The 16025-nt window shown below is 45.5% G+C and overlaps 1 protein-coding gene across 1 annotated transcript; it reads left to right on the plus strand.

The window, feature by feature from the left end:
• The first annotated feature begins 360 nt into the window (after nucleotides 1-360).
• On the plus strand, nucleotides 361-13835 carry Mlana (melan-A). Its single transcript, XM_036184315.1, has 4 exons — nucleotides 361-431; nucleotides 5149-5245; nucleotides 8290-8418; nucleotides 13767-13835. The coding sequence occupies exons 1-4, from the start codon at nucleotides 361-363 to the stop codon at nucleotides 13833-13835; spliced, it is 366 nt and encodes a 121-aa protein (XP_036040208.1).
• Nucleotides 13836-16025: the final 2190 nt, after the last annotated feature.

Here is a 16025-nt window from a genome sequence, read left to right on the forward strand (position 1 = left end):
TGCAGCCCTGGGCCAGTGAAGCTAGAGAAAGAAAAGATAAAAACCTCCCTGCTTTTATCACAGAGTCACACGGAAGGCCGGGGAGACACACTCCCCATGATAACTAAGTTTTGAAGTGCTACGTTTCATTTGTAGTTTCTTCTTAGACCTTTCCAGTAATTAAAAAACCTGAGCGATTTCTAAATCCCTTGGAATTAGTGAGAGGAGGTATGAATCCCCACAGGGAGGACCTAGAGGGTGTGCTGACACCCATCCTGGGACACTCCCCGTGTGTCTGTGAGATGCTGGAGGGTGTTTTGGATATACTGAACAATGTCCACACGCCCTTCCTTTAGGTGTTCTGTGCTCTGAGTCCACACAATGCCACGGGAAGAGGCTCACTTCGGTTACCCCAGGAAGGGCCACAGCCGCTCTTACGTCACCGCTGAAGAGTAAGTTAAAAAGCAGACCTTCTGCGTTTCCAGTTTGCCATCCGCAGTCAAAACCTGCTGACTTCCACCCACACATGCTAACCACTGCCACCGGTGGGGGGTGGAGGGAGACCTGGTGGCCCTAGAGTGCTCTCATTCACACTTCTCTGGGGCCAAATGGAGGGCAGCTAGAAGTGTGAAAAGTTAGAAGTTGCTATTCTTGTCTGCATTCTCGGGCCTTGGTTGTTGGTTCTCAAGTTGGGAAACATCTGTCCAGGACCCAGACACCTCCTTCCTTTAGCCTATCCCATCAGCTCCTCTCAGGACTCCTGTGGGAACTTTGTAGACAGAACAGCATTAAGTTGCTAAAGAGCCAGTGTGGCCCCCATGGGCCTGGACTAGGCCCTCTGCATAGGTGAGACAGTTGTCTAGTTGAACTGTTTACGGGGCCCCCTGGCAGTGGGATCAGAATTCATACCTGGTGCATGAGCTGGCTTTCTGGAGTCCATTACCTATGGTGGGACACCTTACACAGTCTTGGTGCAGCGGGAGGGGCTTGGACCTGCTTCAACTGAATGTACCAGGCTCTGCTGACTCCCCATGGGAGGCCTTGCCTTGGAGGAGGTGGGAATGGGGGGTGGGTTGGGAAGGAAGGCTAGGGGGTGGGAGGGGAGGGGAGAGGAGAGGGAGATCTGTGGTTGATATGTAAAATGAAAAGAGAATTTCTTAATAAAAAAAGAAAAATACACACACACACACACACATACACACATACACACTAAAAAAAAAAAAAAAAGAGCCAATGTGGATGAGGGACATGTGTGGGTTTCAGCCTGCATGCAGACTCCAGTCTGAAGATGGTGGCCATGACTTTTGCACAATAGTGCCATCCTACATAAAGATATTTGGACTTCTGAGTTAATTAACAACAAGTATTTATGTGATTACTACTTCTAAGAACCAAGTACATGGTTCAGAGTTAACTGTTCTATATCTCCGAAAAGGTCCAGAGTCCAGTGGGAGAGTTAGGTGGGGAGTAACTCCAGCATTTGTAAGCGCCCTTCGGGGGACACCGGACGTACTCTGCAGGTGCTAGGAATGGGAAGGGTGTGGTCGGACGTGAACCTGAGCCGGGAGTCCAGCCAGGTTTTGATTTAGACCAGTGCTTCTCAACCTTCCTAATGCTGCGACCCTTTAATACAGTTCCTCATGTGGTGACCCCCAACCATAACATTATTTCACTGCTAATTCATAACTATAGTTTTGCTACTGTTATGAATCATAAAATAAATATCTGATTTGTAGGGTATCTGATATTTGATCCCTGTTGAAAGGGTCTTTCAATCTGGGGGTCGCAACCCTCGGGTAGAGAACCACTGATTTAGACCATCTTTATGCCGTCTGTTCAGAACCCCTGCAGATCTGCTCCCCTTGTATAAAGAGTTTCTGGAAAATCTTACATAAACTACATAGAGTCAAACAGCAAACAAGGATCAGACTCCATTAACAGAGTCTAGCTCGGAGAATTTCACAGGCCACAGCATCGCCAGTGGGGAGGTAGGAGTGGTGATACATTCTAGCAAATTGTCTCAACAATGTACAGCAAGTTGTCTCAATATACACTGGCATATGGATGACTCCACTTAAACGATATTCTTCTTGAACTAGAATTTTATTATCTCCCGTTTAGTAGTCTGGGAGCCCTAACGAATGGGCATTGCCTCTGTCTAAGTAAGGATGGGATCATTATTTCCCACTTCACTCAGCCCCTCTCTCTATGCTCCACACCATGACACCACCGTCTGCCTGCTGTTTTGTATGTGTGTGTGTGTGTGTGGGGGGGGGGTGTCTCAGAGAAACTAGAGGACGTGATGCAGCAGGATGTGGTGATGCTGGGATTCAAGTACAGCTCTGTTTGCCCTTGAAGCACTAAGCTGGAAGGCTAACAAAGGCAAATATTTACACAATCCCATTCAAAGAGAGGAGAGGCCAGAGATCAGTATCTCTCACTGCCAAGCTAGAAGCTGGAGGCAGGCTGTGGGCTCAGTAGGCTGAAAGCTGAGTCATCCTTTGCAGTGGATAGCCATCATTCCCAGCTGGCGAAACTGATAGTGGCACCCACAGTCAACGCAAAATTACTCTCCGGGTCTAGTAAGGAAGATGGATGCCAGCAAGTCATTTCACGTTCAGCCTGAGGAACTGGTGGGGCCTCGAGGAGACAAAGGCGCAGGAATAACACTGGGCAGCCAAAACCGCAGGGTGCTGCTTCTGCCCTGGGGCTGAGGAGACAAGTGGAAAGGCAATTGGGACCTAAAATGGAGGGGAGCGACCCCACAGAATGGGGCTTACATGACTGAAGGGGGATTCTGTCGGCTGGTTCCCGTGTGCTCAGGTCTCTGGCCAGTGGGGCTCTGGTCAGCTGATAGGGGCATGGAGAGGCCAATTCTGGGAGTGGCAGGGAGCGAGCTGGAGACTGAGCTGACTAACAGTGTGTGGAGCTGCTATGGCTGATGCCTGAACAGAGCAGGAAGCCAACTGTCGTGGAGACTCTTCTTGGACACTCTGCAGAGGCCCATGGGCAAAGCAGGAGCAGGGTTTGGAAAGTCCAGTGCCAGCGTCCAGAGCAGGGCACAGGAAGGTGGGTTTGGAGTTGGGGACAACAGCTTACAAAGGACACCTGACCAAAATGCTTATGCAGGGTCAGGAGAGTACTATGTGTCTTCCAAGAGCACAGAAGAAAAACACCCACTCAATCTGCATATATGGATGCCATCATGTCCACTGACATCACCAGAGGCCCCAGCATAGTGCAGTGACACTTTTAACCTCAGTCCTTGGAGGAGGTAACCACAGAGTACCTGAAACATCATGGAGCGTGATTTTGTGCAGGGTAGTGAAAGGGACCAGGGAAGAACACGAGAAAATCACCGCACAAGGTCCCCAATCTCAGGACCCCACTCATCTCGGTGTCTGTTTGAACGGGAGGGTCAGGCACAGGGGAAGCAGAGGCATCTGCAGTGAAGCCATACATCTCTGATGTGCTTGGAGGATATTTCTCCTCCTTTGAAATTTGTCAAAGGTACAATGAGGAAGAACAATATGACGTGAATCCCCATAGCCAGTCACAGGTGCTGCCTTCACGAGGAATCAGTTTAGGCCAGGCGTGGGGCCGCAGGATCTGAGCTTCAGCTGCACCTCAGGTGACTGCTGCCAGTGTCTGAGTGACCCAGGAGCCTTGCGAGGCTGGGCAGCGGCTTCCTGTGGCATGTCTGGCATTCTTTGATGTTTTATGCTTTCAGTCACTCATGTGTGTGTTTTAAGTACAACGTGACTGGGCATAAGAAGCTGGAACAGAGCTGTGTCTGTGTCAAGATGCTCAAAGAGCAAGCAGAGGGTGAAGGGAGAGAACACGCATGCTGGGAATTGTGTCAGCTGCCTTCAATCATAAGAGCCACGTCTTGTGACAGTGTCATCTTAGATGGATTTGGATTTTTTTTTTTTTTTTCTGGGAAAGCACTGGACAGTGGACCTAGATCTGGTCTGAATCCTAGAGCTTCCTTGATGGCTGTCCAGTACCACTTACTCTGCTGGTTCTGCCATGTGCTGGCTGTGCGGCTTTGAGCATTTTGACAGCCTGATGTCAGCTGTAAAATGAGCTCTCCCTAGCTCAGAGGATTACTGGGAAGAGAAAATGAAACAAGGGGGATGGTAGCACAGCACCTGGCATGGAACGGTGTCAGAGGCGGTTGCAATGCCTGGGATCTGGGTATCTGTGTCATGCAGTTGGTGGTGCTACATGTGGGTTGGCCCACACAACTAAGGCAGAGCTTCCCTCTGGAACAGCCATCTTCCAGATCTCTCCATCCCACCCAGAGCCGGACAGGACAAGCTTGATGCCTTGGCAGCCTTGAGATGAGGGTAGGCGGTCCTGGCAAAACTCCTTTCTTCACCCTGGCGCCCCCTGCAGCTACTCAGTCTAGGACGCATAACCTAGCTCAGCAGAGCATTTCTTAGCAAGTACACAGTCACAGACAGAGGCCGGTCCTCAGTACATATCACGCCGACTGGCAGTACCGTGCAAGAATACACATGCCACTGTGCCTGGGACTGTTGCAGCTGTAATGTTTCCCAGGGAACCCTGGACACAGGACACAGCAGCTGGCTAAGAGCCTCAGAACAGCACCCTGGTGCTCAGGACAAGATACATAGATAAGTGACAGTGTAACTCTGCACTAGGTCCAGCTCAGACTTTTCTCCCAGGGCCACAGGGAACCTCAGGCTCAAACCCTGACTCTGCCTTGTCAAGCCATTGGTCCTCTGAATTTATTTCTTCCTCTGTGACATGGAGATAATGATTGGTTCCTTGTTGCAGAATTAGAACCCTGGCTCATAGTCAGTGTTCATTTCTACTTCTATTTTCTGGATTGAGTTGGAAAAAATGCTTTAAAAGAGCTGTGTTGAGAAGAAAAGATTAATCTATTTTGGTAAATATGCTGTCCACATAAGGATCAGGTGCCAAGGTACCCCTTAAGCTTGGGACTTGGGTGTTCCTAAATTAGGCCTTGTCCTTAGATATTGGAGCTGGAGGTCTGATGAGATGCCCTTTGTAGAAAATGGCAAACTATCCGGAGACTAGAAGATGCTTTTCTGGACCACGAAGAGGGAGAAGGTTGTTATTTCATTGCAGTCTGGAACAATGTTTCTGAGCTGTGTTGGATGCGTCTGTGTCTTGGTCCAGGGCTGCAGGGATTGGCATCCTGACTGTGGTCCTGGGAATTGCTCTGCTCATCGGTTGCTGGTATTGTAGAAGACGAAGTGGATACCGAACCTTGACGGTGAGTGTGGTCCCCTGCAGGGTCCATCTTCCTCTGAACTTCTGGGGATACCATGTATGTGTGTACATGGATATGCACATGCCAGGATATGGGTGTGGAGGCTAGAAGAGACAATTTTGTTGGAGTTGGTTTTCTCTTTCCATCATGTGGGGCTTAGGAGCAAACTCAGCTTGTCAGCCTGGGTAGCAAACATTCTCCTCTGTTGAGCTGTATCCCTGCCAAATTCCAAGTTCTTTTGACTCTGTCATACCACGATATCCAAGGTCTTCCTGAGGATGATCACATCAGCATCATCTTCCCTGAAGCATCAGGGCACCACAGAATAGTCTTCCTTCATCCATTTATCTGTCTATTGGTCCTGTAAAGATCACATGCAAACTTATCCTAACGCTAACATTAGAAGGGGGCCTTAAAAACCTAAATATTTGTGTAGGTTCCAAAACAAAGTCTGGGTTTTTTGAGGCCAGCAAGGCACAGCAAGAAAGGGAACTTTACATGGGATCTCAAAGGAGAACCATGTGTTACATAGTAAAAACAAATCTTCAAAAACGAAAGCCACTGGGTGGGAGGGATGGCTCAGCAGTTAAGTGCACTGGTTGCTCTTCTAGAGGACCCAGGCTCGGTTCCCAGCATTCACATGGTGGCTCATAGCACTCTGTAACTGCAGGCCTAGGGGATCTGTTAAGCTCTTTGGGCCTCTGCAGGAACCAGGTATGCACATGGTGGTGCACAGACATACATTCTGGCAAGATACACATAAATTAATAAGTAAAATAAAAAATTAAAGCCACTAGCTAGGGACGATGATACCTGCATGTAACTTCAGCACTGTGGAAGGCTGAGGCAGGAGAGCAGAGTTCAGGCCACCACAGGTGACCAGGAAGAACCTGTTTTAAAAAATAATAATAAAGCACCTGTCCCAATCCCCAAGCAGGCTTTCAAACACATCACTTCAAAATTAGATTGTCATAGAATTATCAATATACATTGTCCTAGAAACAGCAAAAGCATACTAAAACACAAAGTACTGAACTCAAGTGGGTGAAATATGGCAAAGTGGACTGAAACTTTCAGGAGTGTGAACTCTCTGTGCTTCTGATCCACACTTCTCAAGGCTGCAGAAAACCTTTGCTCTGTCCTCTCAGGAGGAAGGGAGACCCTAACAAAAGCCCACCAGTACCTGCCCAGGTTACCTTCCTGGCATGGCCACGCCCCCAAGCTTAGATTATACTCCCATTTCTTTCCTTTACTTCCTTCCTTCTTTTCCTTTTCTTGAGACAGCGTTTCTTTATGTAACAGCCTTGGCTGTCCTGGAACTCACTCTGTAGACCAGGCTGGCCTTGAACTCAGAGATCTGCCTGCCTCTGCCTCTTGCATGCTGGCATTAAAGATGTGTGCCACCACTGCCCAGCTACACTTGCATTTCTTGAGAGCCTGCTATCTTTAGCCTTGCAGCTGAAAAGTTTCTTTTTCAGGAAACCAGGTGGCACCTGTGTCTCTTTCTCTAATTGCCCTTTTTTAGCTGAGGGTCCAGAATGTAAACCAAAGAGACAAGGCACATTGGGACCCACACATCACCAAGTAGAGTTCTCCAGTGAGTTCAAACTAAAGTGTGGATAAGAAGACTCCAAACAAACTGCAGGAAAACCCTAGATTGCCCCAAGCCTAGAACTCCTGCCCATAAGGTAGTGCCACTGTCCATGCTGAGGAGGGAGGGACTTCACTTTCTGCCCTCTGACTCCACCTGTGCACCTATGGCATGGAGTGATGACAGTATCTTGCAATTGGTTATTTACTGTTTGGTCCCCTGACTCAACAGTCACATAAAAGTCACTTGGTTGTAGGGCATCAAGATTTGACTTCATTGTCTACCCTGGACTTGCTTGGCAACCTTAGATTAATTTTTGCAAACCTCATTGATCCTGCTCTACACCTAGTCATGACAAAATCATGAAGAAAAAAATGTTTCTTAGTTTTTACTTCACACATCTTCATCTTTTACATTTATTTTTATCTTTTTTAAAAGATTGATTTATTTATTATGTATACAATGTTCTGCCTGCATGTGTGCCTGCAGGCCAGAAGAGGGCGCTAGATCTCATTAAAGATGGTTATTAGCCATCATGTGGTTGCTGGGAATTGAACTCAGGACGTCTGGAAGAACAGCCAGTGCTCTTAACAGCTGAACCATCTCTCCAGCCCTTATTTTTATCTTAAATTATATGTATGAGTGTTTATATTTGTGGGTATGTGCATGAGAAATGCCTGTGTCTGTAGAGGCCAGAAGAGGGTCTCCCTGGCTGGGGTTAGAGCTACAGACAGTGTGAGCCAACAAATATAGGTGCAGGGAATTGAACGTAAGCCCTTAACAAGAGTAGTGTTTCTAACTGTCCCATTTCTCTCTCTCTCTCTCTCTCTCTCTCTCTCTCTCTCTCTCTCTCTCTCTCTCTCTCTCTCTTTCTCTCTCTCTCTCTCCCTCTCATCTATTTTGATGTGTAATGTTTGCCTACATGGATCAAAAGAGCACCACATGCATGCAGTACCCACAGAGGCCAGAGGGGGGCATTGGATTCCCTGGACAGAGTGACGGATGGTAGTGAACCATCATGCCAGTGCTGGGAACAGAACCTGCGTCCTTTGCAAGAAAAGCAAATGCTCCTAACCACCGAGCCATCTTTCTAGCCACATCCCCTTATTTTTGAAGTACAATTTCATAAATGGTTCATTTTGTAGATTCAGACTTCCCTTTCTCTTCAAAACTCCCCAGTGAGGGGCAGTTGGTGCCAGGCACTGCCTTGGCACTATCTTTAGTTGGCTCCAACAACTCTGAGAAGTGGGTTTAACCATCTTGCTACTACAGATCTCACAATTAGAATTTACAGAGGTAAAGGGAGTGGCCTGAGGGCCCACAGCAAGTGAGTGGCAGCAGCTAGTTTAAAGCCCATTTTAAAAAGCTTGTTCCCTTTCTCTTTGCTTTAATGGACTCAGTTCTTTCTTTCTTTTTTTTTTTTTAAACACTCATTTTTTATGACTTTCTATTTCAGGAAAAAAGGCTACATGCTGGTACTCAAAGTATCCTGAAGGGAAGATGCCTGAGTGAGCAAAACTCATGTGATGGTCTTGGTCATCAGGACAGCCCACAGTCTTTTCAAGAAAAAAACCATCAGCCTGTGGTAGGTGGAGATTGTGCATCCAGGCATTTTCATGTCAGCTGCTTTCAGCTCAAATGAACAAAGTGATTTCCACTGAAAAGGCAATGCGAATATACTTAATGTCACTAAACTCTTAACTGACCAACAATGGTAGAAATTAGGGCTGGGACCATAGCTCATGGTGGGGCACTTTGCCTTGCATGCATGAAGGCCTGGATTCAATCCATATGACTGCCCTTCCTCCAGAAAGGTCAAAGTGATCATTTTTTGTTTGTATATTTTATAATAAAAGTAAACAAAATGGCAAGTATGTTTTCTTAAGTTGGATCTTCCTTTTTTTAAAATATTTTTTCTTTATTATTATGTGTTTTAAATTTTATACATCAGCCATGGGTTCCCCTGTCCTCCCCCCTCCCTCACCCACCCCCACCTTCCCCCCTGCCCCTCCCCTCCATTCCCATGTCCTCCAGGATCAAGGCACCCCTGGGGATTCATTTAAACCTGGTGGATTCAGTACAGGCAGGTCCTGTCACCTCCTTCCAGACTGAGCAAAGTGTTCCTGTGTAAGCCCAAGGTTTCAAACAGCCAGCTCATGCACTAAGGACAGATCCTGGTCCCACAGACTGGGTGCCTCCCAAACAGATCAAGCTATTCAATTGTCTCACTTATCCAGAGGGCCTGATCCAGCTGGGGGCTCCACAGCCTTTGGTTCATAATTCATGTGCTTCCATTCGTTTGGCTATTTGTCCCTGTGCTTTTTGCAATCTTGGATTCAACAATTCACGCTCTTGCAGACCCTCCTCTTTCTTGACAGTTGGACACCTGGAGCTCCACCTGGGGCCTGGCATCTCTGCATCCACTTTCATCAGTTATTGGATGAGAGTTCCAAGATGACTATTGGGGTGTTTGGCCATCTGATCACCAGACTAGGTCAGATCAGGCTTTCTCTCAACCATTGCCAGCAGACTACAGAGGATATATCACTGTGGATTTCTGGGGACCTCTTGAGCACTCTGCCTATTCCTGTTCTCATGTGGTCTTCATTTATCATGGTTGGTTGTTCCTCATTCTCCCTTTCTGTTTTGATCCAGCTTGGGATCTCCTGCTCCCCTAAGCTTTCTTTCCCTCAAATCTTGCCCTTCATTACTCCCACTGTCATCCAGGTTGTTCATATAGATCTCATCCATTTCTCTGTCATTGGGTGATCCTTGGGTCTTTCCTAGGGTCCCGTTTTCTAGGTAGCCTCCCTGGAGTTGTGTAGCAGTCTAGTCATCTTTGTTTTACATCTAGTATCCTCCTATGAGTGAGTACATACCGTGTTTGTCCTTCTGAGTCTGGGTTACCTCACTCAGGATGATTTTCTCTAGATCCATCCATTTGCCTGCAAACCTCATGATGTCATTGTTTTTCTCTGCTGAGTAGTACTCCATTGTGTATATGTACCATATTTTCTTTATCCATTCTTCAGTTGAAGGGCATCTAGGTTGTTTCCAGGTTCTGGCTATTACAAACAAAGCTGATACGAACATAGCTGAGCAAATGCCCTTGTGGTATGATTGAGCATTCCTTGGGTATATGCCCAAGAGTGGTATGGCTGGATCTTGGGGGAGATGGATTCCCAATTTTCTAAGGAAGCGCCATATTGATTTCCAAAGTGGCTGTACAAGCTTGCATTCTCACCAGCAGTGGAGGAGAGTTCCCCTTGTTCCACATCCTCTCCAGCATAAGCTGTCTTCTGTGCTTTTGATCTTAGCCATTCTGACAGGTGTAAGGTGGTATCTCAGAGTCGTTTTGATTTGCATTTCCCAGATATTTAGGGATGTTGAGCAATTCCTTAAATGTCTTTCAGCCATTTGAACTTCCTCTGTTGAGAATTCTCTGTTTAGTTCTATAGCCCATTTCTTAATTGGACTGTTGGGCATTTTGATGTCTAATTTCTTAAGTTCTTTATATATTCTGGATATCAGCCCTCTGTCAGATGTGGGGTTGGTAAAGACCTTTTCCCATTCTGCAGGCTGTTGCTTTGTCTTGTTGACCGTGTCCTTTGCTCTACAAAAGCTTCTCAGTTTCAACAGGTCCCATTGATTGATTGTTTCTCTCAGGGTCTGTGCTACTGGTGTTATATTTAGAAAGTGATCTCTGGTGCCAATGCATTCAAGAGTACTTCCTACTTTCTCTACTATCAGGTTCAGTGTAGCTGGATTTATGTTGGGGTCTTTGATCCACTTGGATTTAAGTTTTGTGCTCAGTGACAGATATGGATCTATTTGCAGCCTTCTACACATTGACATCCAGTTATGCCAGCACCATTTGTTGAAGATGCTTTCTTTTTTCCATTGTACATTTTTGGCTTCTTTGTCAAAAATTATATGTTCATAGGTGTGCAGGTTAATGTCAGGGTCTTCAATTCAATTCCATTGGTCCACATGTTGGTTTTTATGCCAGTACCAAGCTGTTTTTATTACAGTAGCTCTATAGCAGAGCTTGAGGTTGGGGATTGTGATGCCTCCAGATGTTGTTTTATTGTACAAGATTCTTTTGGCTATCCTGGGTTTTTTGTTTTTCCATATGAAGTTGAGTATTATTCTTTCCAGATCTGTGAAGAATTGTGTTGGTAATTTGATGGGAATTGCGTTGAATCTGTAGATTGCTTTTGGTAAGATCGCCATTTTTACTATGTTAATCCTACCTATCCATGAGCATGGGAGATCTTTCCATTTTCTGACATCTTCAATTTCTTTTTTCAGGGACTTAAAGTTCTTGTCATATAGGTCCTTCACATGCTTAGTTAGAGTAACCCCAAGGTATTTTTATATCATTTGTGGCTATTGTAAAGGGTGATGTATCTCTGATTTCCTTCTCAGCCTGTTTGTCTACTGTATATAGAAGGGCTACTGATTTTTTGAGTTGATCTTGTATCCTGCAATGTTGCTGAAGGTTTTTATTAGCTGTATCAGTTCCTTGGTTGAATTTTTGGGGTCACTCATGTATAATAACATGTCATCTGCAAATAGGGAGAGCTTGACATCTTCCTTTCCAATTTGTATCCCCTTAATCTCTTTATGTTGTCTTAGAGCTCTGGCTAGAACTTCAAGTACTATATTGAATAAGTAGGGGGAGAGGGAACAGCCTTACCTTTTTCCTGATTTTAGTGGTATTGCTTTGAGTTTCTCTCCATTTAATTTGATGTTGGGTGTTGGCTTGCTGTAGATTGCCTTTATTATGTTTAGGTATGTTCCCTGTATTCCTGATTGCTCCAAGACCTTTATCATGAAGGGGTGTTGGATTTTGTCAAATGCCTTTTCTGCATCTATTGAAATGATCATGTGGTTTTTTTTCTTTGAGTTTGTTTATATGGTGTATTACATTGACGGACTTTCGTATGTTGAACCACCCTTGCATCCCTGGGATGAAGCCTACTTGATCATGGTGGATAACTGTTTTGATGTGTTCTTGGAGTCTGTTTGCCAGTATTTTATGGAGTATTTTTGCATCAATGTTCATGAGGCGAGGGGACTTTTTTTGGGGGTCTAGTCTGTTTGGTGTTCTATAGGCTTCTTGTATCTTCATAGGCATTTCCTTCTTTAAGTTGGGAAAGTTTTCTTCTATGATCTTGTTAAATATATTTTCTGTGCCTTTGAGTTGGTATTCTTCTCCTTCCTCTATCCCTATTATTTGTAGGTTTGGTCTTTTCATGGTGTCCCAAATTTCTTGGACATTTTGGGTCATGACTTTGTTGGTTTTAGTGTATTCTATGACTGATGAATCTATTTCTTCTACCGTATCTTCAACACCAGAGATCCTCTCTTCCATCTCTTGCATTCTGTTGGTTATACTTGCCTCTGAAGTTCCTGTTTGTTTACTCAGATTTTCTATTTTCAACATTCCTTCTGCTAATGTCTTCTTCATTTTTTCTATTTCCCTCTTCAGGTCTTGGATTGTCTCCCTTGCTTTTTCATTCAAGGATTTATTGTTTTCTTCTGCTTTAATTGTCCTTTCCTCTATTTTTTTTATAGCGTTCTTCCCATTTTTTGTTGTCTGTTCCTCTACTTTATTTTTGATTTCTTCTATATAAGGCTCTAGCCTCTTCATGATGTTACTTATAAGGTTGTTTTCTTCTTCTTCTTCCATTCCATGATGTTCAGGTCTAGCTCTGGTCCAGATAGGAGTTCCGGGGTGGATGGAAGCTGGGGGCTGGTTTCCGGATCTTCTTATATTTAGATTTCACAGTCAATAATGAGAGCCTGACACGTAAGAGCCATAAGTTATTTTCTTCTATAGAACTGAGCCACCACCACATGTCTTAAACATTTGAAACAGTAGTTTGAAAGAAGTTTTGTGACATCTATGCAGAGACAGAATATGTGGAAAGGATACTGACTTATTGATTTCATGTTGAAGTGACTGTATTTTGACCACCTGAAGAATTTTATCTGATTTACTTGCTTTCTGAAGGTGAAGCTATTAGGAATTTAAGTTTCGCCTGTGACTTGCATGCATTTGTGCTCTCTAGCAGTGGTGCACATTAGGGATAGCAAAGTAATGGACACTAACTCTAGAGTCGGGTAACTATGTTTGATTCTTAGCCCCATGACTATTTGTGACCTAGGGCAAGTGACTTTTCTATGCCTCATTTTCCACTTGAAAACATCTCCTAGAATTGTGAGCATTAACTGAATGATCGACACATCTGTATTCAGCTGGTAGATAAATGTGTCTCCCCAACTCCATAGTGCTATCTTTGGATGATGTCCATCACTGAGCTGCCCCTCCCCCAGCCCTAAATTGCCTTTAGACACAACTAACAGGGAAATATGTGGTGAAGATGCAGGTTTGTTGAATGCCACACAGGATTCAAGAATTCATGAGTGGGCAAATTGCTTCAATTGATACCTGCTGCCAAACTGGACAACTTTAAGATTGATCCCTGGGAACCCACCTGGTAACAAGAGAGAGCCCATTCCCCCAAATTATTCTCTAACACGCACATGTGTGCTGTGGCACAGGTGTTGCCCCCATAAACAAAATGTGACTAACTAACTAACTAACTAACTAACTAACTAACTAACTAAATAAATAAATAAATAAATGTTCTGTAGTTAGGACTTGGAAACTCTGACATGAACAATCTGGGCATAAATATACTTTCAGGTTTTGGGAAGCCTCTTTTCTCATTTTCCCTTCCTGCCAATGTTTCAACATATGCATTTGTGAAATTTAACAATTACTCCATTGGACAAAAAATATGTATGAACATTTAGAAGCTTCAGTCCAGAGCAAAGGATAAACGTGACGCAAACTATTGCCTCCTCCCTCCCCAGAACACGAACACTGCTGCCAAGCTCACTCTCCCCTCTTCATCCTCACAGGTTCCCAATGCTCCACCTGCCTATGAGAAGCTCTCTTCAGACCGGGCGCCACCACCATATGCACCCTGAGTGCCAGCAAGTGGCTAAGAATGCTGAGGTGATTCCCCTCACACCTTTGCTTTAAGGCTGGTAGACACCCATGCTTTTCTTTAGAATGCTACATCATGTGCGTCTCTACTAACAGACCAGTGTTCAGTTCTTGTTAGGGCAGCCAGAGAAATAGTGAGGAATGGTGAGAAATATGAACCTGGGAAAAGCTTCAATAAACATTTAAATGCATATTATCTGTCCCAGAAGTAATGCTATTAAATCATCATCATCATCATTTTGAGGGGGTAAACTCACATGGATGACCTGGGAGCACCTGATTTCTTTGTGAAGAAAAGGTTTTAACTTTATTTATTCTTTGTGTCTTTCACATCATGCATCTCGATCCCATTCATTTCCCTGTCCCTTCGTATTTGCCCTCTGTCCTTGCAACCTCCCTCGTCTAAGTAAAATAAAGTTTAAAAGGAGAAAGAAAAGAAAAAAATCTCATCATGGAAGCTGTATTGTGGCATAGTGAGTCACACAGTAAACCCTTTTATCTATACATCTTTACTTGCAAGTGTTCATTGCAAAGAGTCATGGTCTGGTTGGAGGCCTCTGCTTCTGCTACACTATAGGCCCTCATAGGACTCCTCTTGGATATCCTGTTGTTGCCCTGTGTCATGGAGATCCTGCAGCGTTGGGTCTGCATGACGGGCCCCTTCATGTGTTCCAGCAGATCACAGATGGGATGGATGTTGGGGTAGACCAACTCATAACCCTAGTTCTGGGCCTGGGTAGTTGCAGGGTTAGTCAGCCTGCCAGCATTCCCCATCCTCAGGACCCGGGTGAACTCTCAAGCATCCCCCCACCCTCCCTGTGCATTCACCCTTACAGCAAAGAGCAAAGAGCAGGACCAGTTCTGCTTTCACATCCTCAGGAGCGCTCTCCCATACTTACATCATCAGGGCCAGCTCTACCGTGTTGCCCAGGTGAGGTGCTACAGTTGGTGAGGGGCAGAGACAGCTCTCCTGCTCTTATGACCTCAGGAACATCTCTCTCACCTGCCACAGGTGGCAAGGGGTATGGGGAGAGGGCACCTCTCCCCCGCCCACGCCACCATATGGCAGATGGGGGGGGCGGGCCTGATCTCCTGTGCTCAGATTCTCAGCTGGCTCACCTGCACCTTAGTCAATAGGGTAGCTCTACTCTGCTGCCCAGGTGAGGAGCAGGGGTCACTTTCCTGAGTATTGCAGCTGGTAATGGGAGGGCCAGCTCCCTTGCCCACCAAGAGGTGGCAGTGGCAAGGGGGCAAGGGTATCTTTCCCTCGCCTTCACCACCATATGGCACACGAGGGATGTGACCTGCTCTCTCATTCTCATTCCCTCAGGGCCAGCTCACCCACGCTGAACAGGGTCAGCTCTATTGTGATGGCCAGGTGAGGTGTAGGACCCTCTCTCCTAAATGCTTCAGCTGATGAGGGGAAGGACAGTTCTCCCCAGTGTTGCAGCCAGTGAGAGGCCAGACCATGTCTGTGCAGCCCTAGCCTTGTGGCCTTCGTTGTTATCAGGAGCCAAGGACATCGACACAGACTGAGGCTACATCAGGGCCATGAACCCAGACATGGGCCCCACTAGCAGCCCAGGCTCAGACATCACCTGGGTGGAAATCAAGCCCACCCACCTCCCCCACTCCTCACCGCTTTCGCCTCTTCAGATGTGCCTCTGTCCACAGGACATGAGCCATTCTGTCCCTCTCTCCTTCCCACACCACACCATGCATTTGCTCACCATAAGAGTGCCTGACTGGCTGTCACCACAATGAACACTTGAAAGTTGAGATGTTTGGATGAAAGGGTTTACTGTGTGACTCTTCCCATGTCCTCCCCCTCCCCCTTTCTCAAAGTATGGTCTCTTTTCTGTAATTATTATCCTTACACTTGTATACATATACATGTTTATATGTATACACATGTGTGTATATATGCAATGTTCATAAAACCTACTGAGTTCATATAGTGTTGCTAAGAGCCTGTATCTTAAACCATACATATTAAGTAGTCTTAATTATATTTTACGTCAACATTCATACTGAATGGTAAGTTAATTTTCTGTTAAGCTTGAAAGTGGTGTAAGGATTTCAAAGTAAAAGAAGCTCGCTGTCTGTGTAGTGTCCTAAGTCGTCATGACAACTCAAAGCAGGGTCTATCTTTTCTACCACTGCACTGCCCA

The sequence above is a fragment of the Onychomys torridus genome, chromosome 1, assembly GCF_903995425.1.
Source record: "Onychomys torridus chromosome 1, mOncTor1.1, whole genome shotgun sequence".
NCBI lineage: Eukaryota > Metazoa > Chordata > Mammalia > Rodentia > Cricetidae > Onychomys > Onychomys torridus.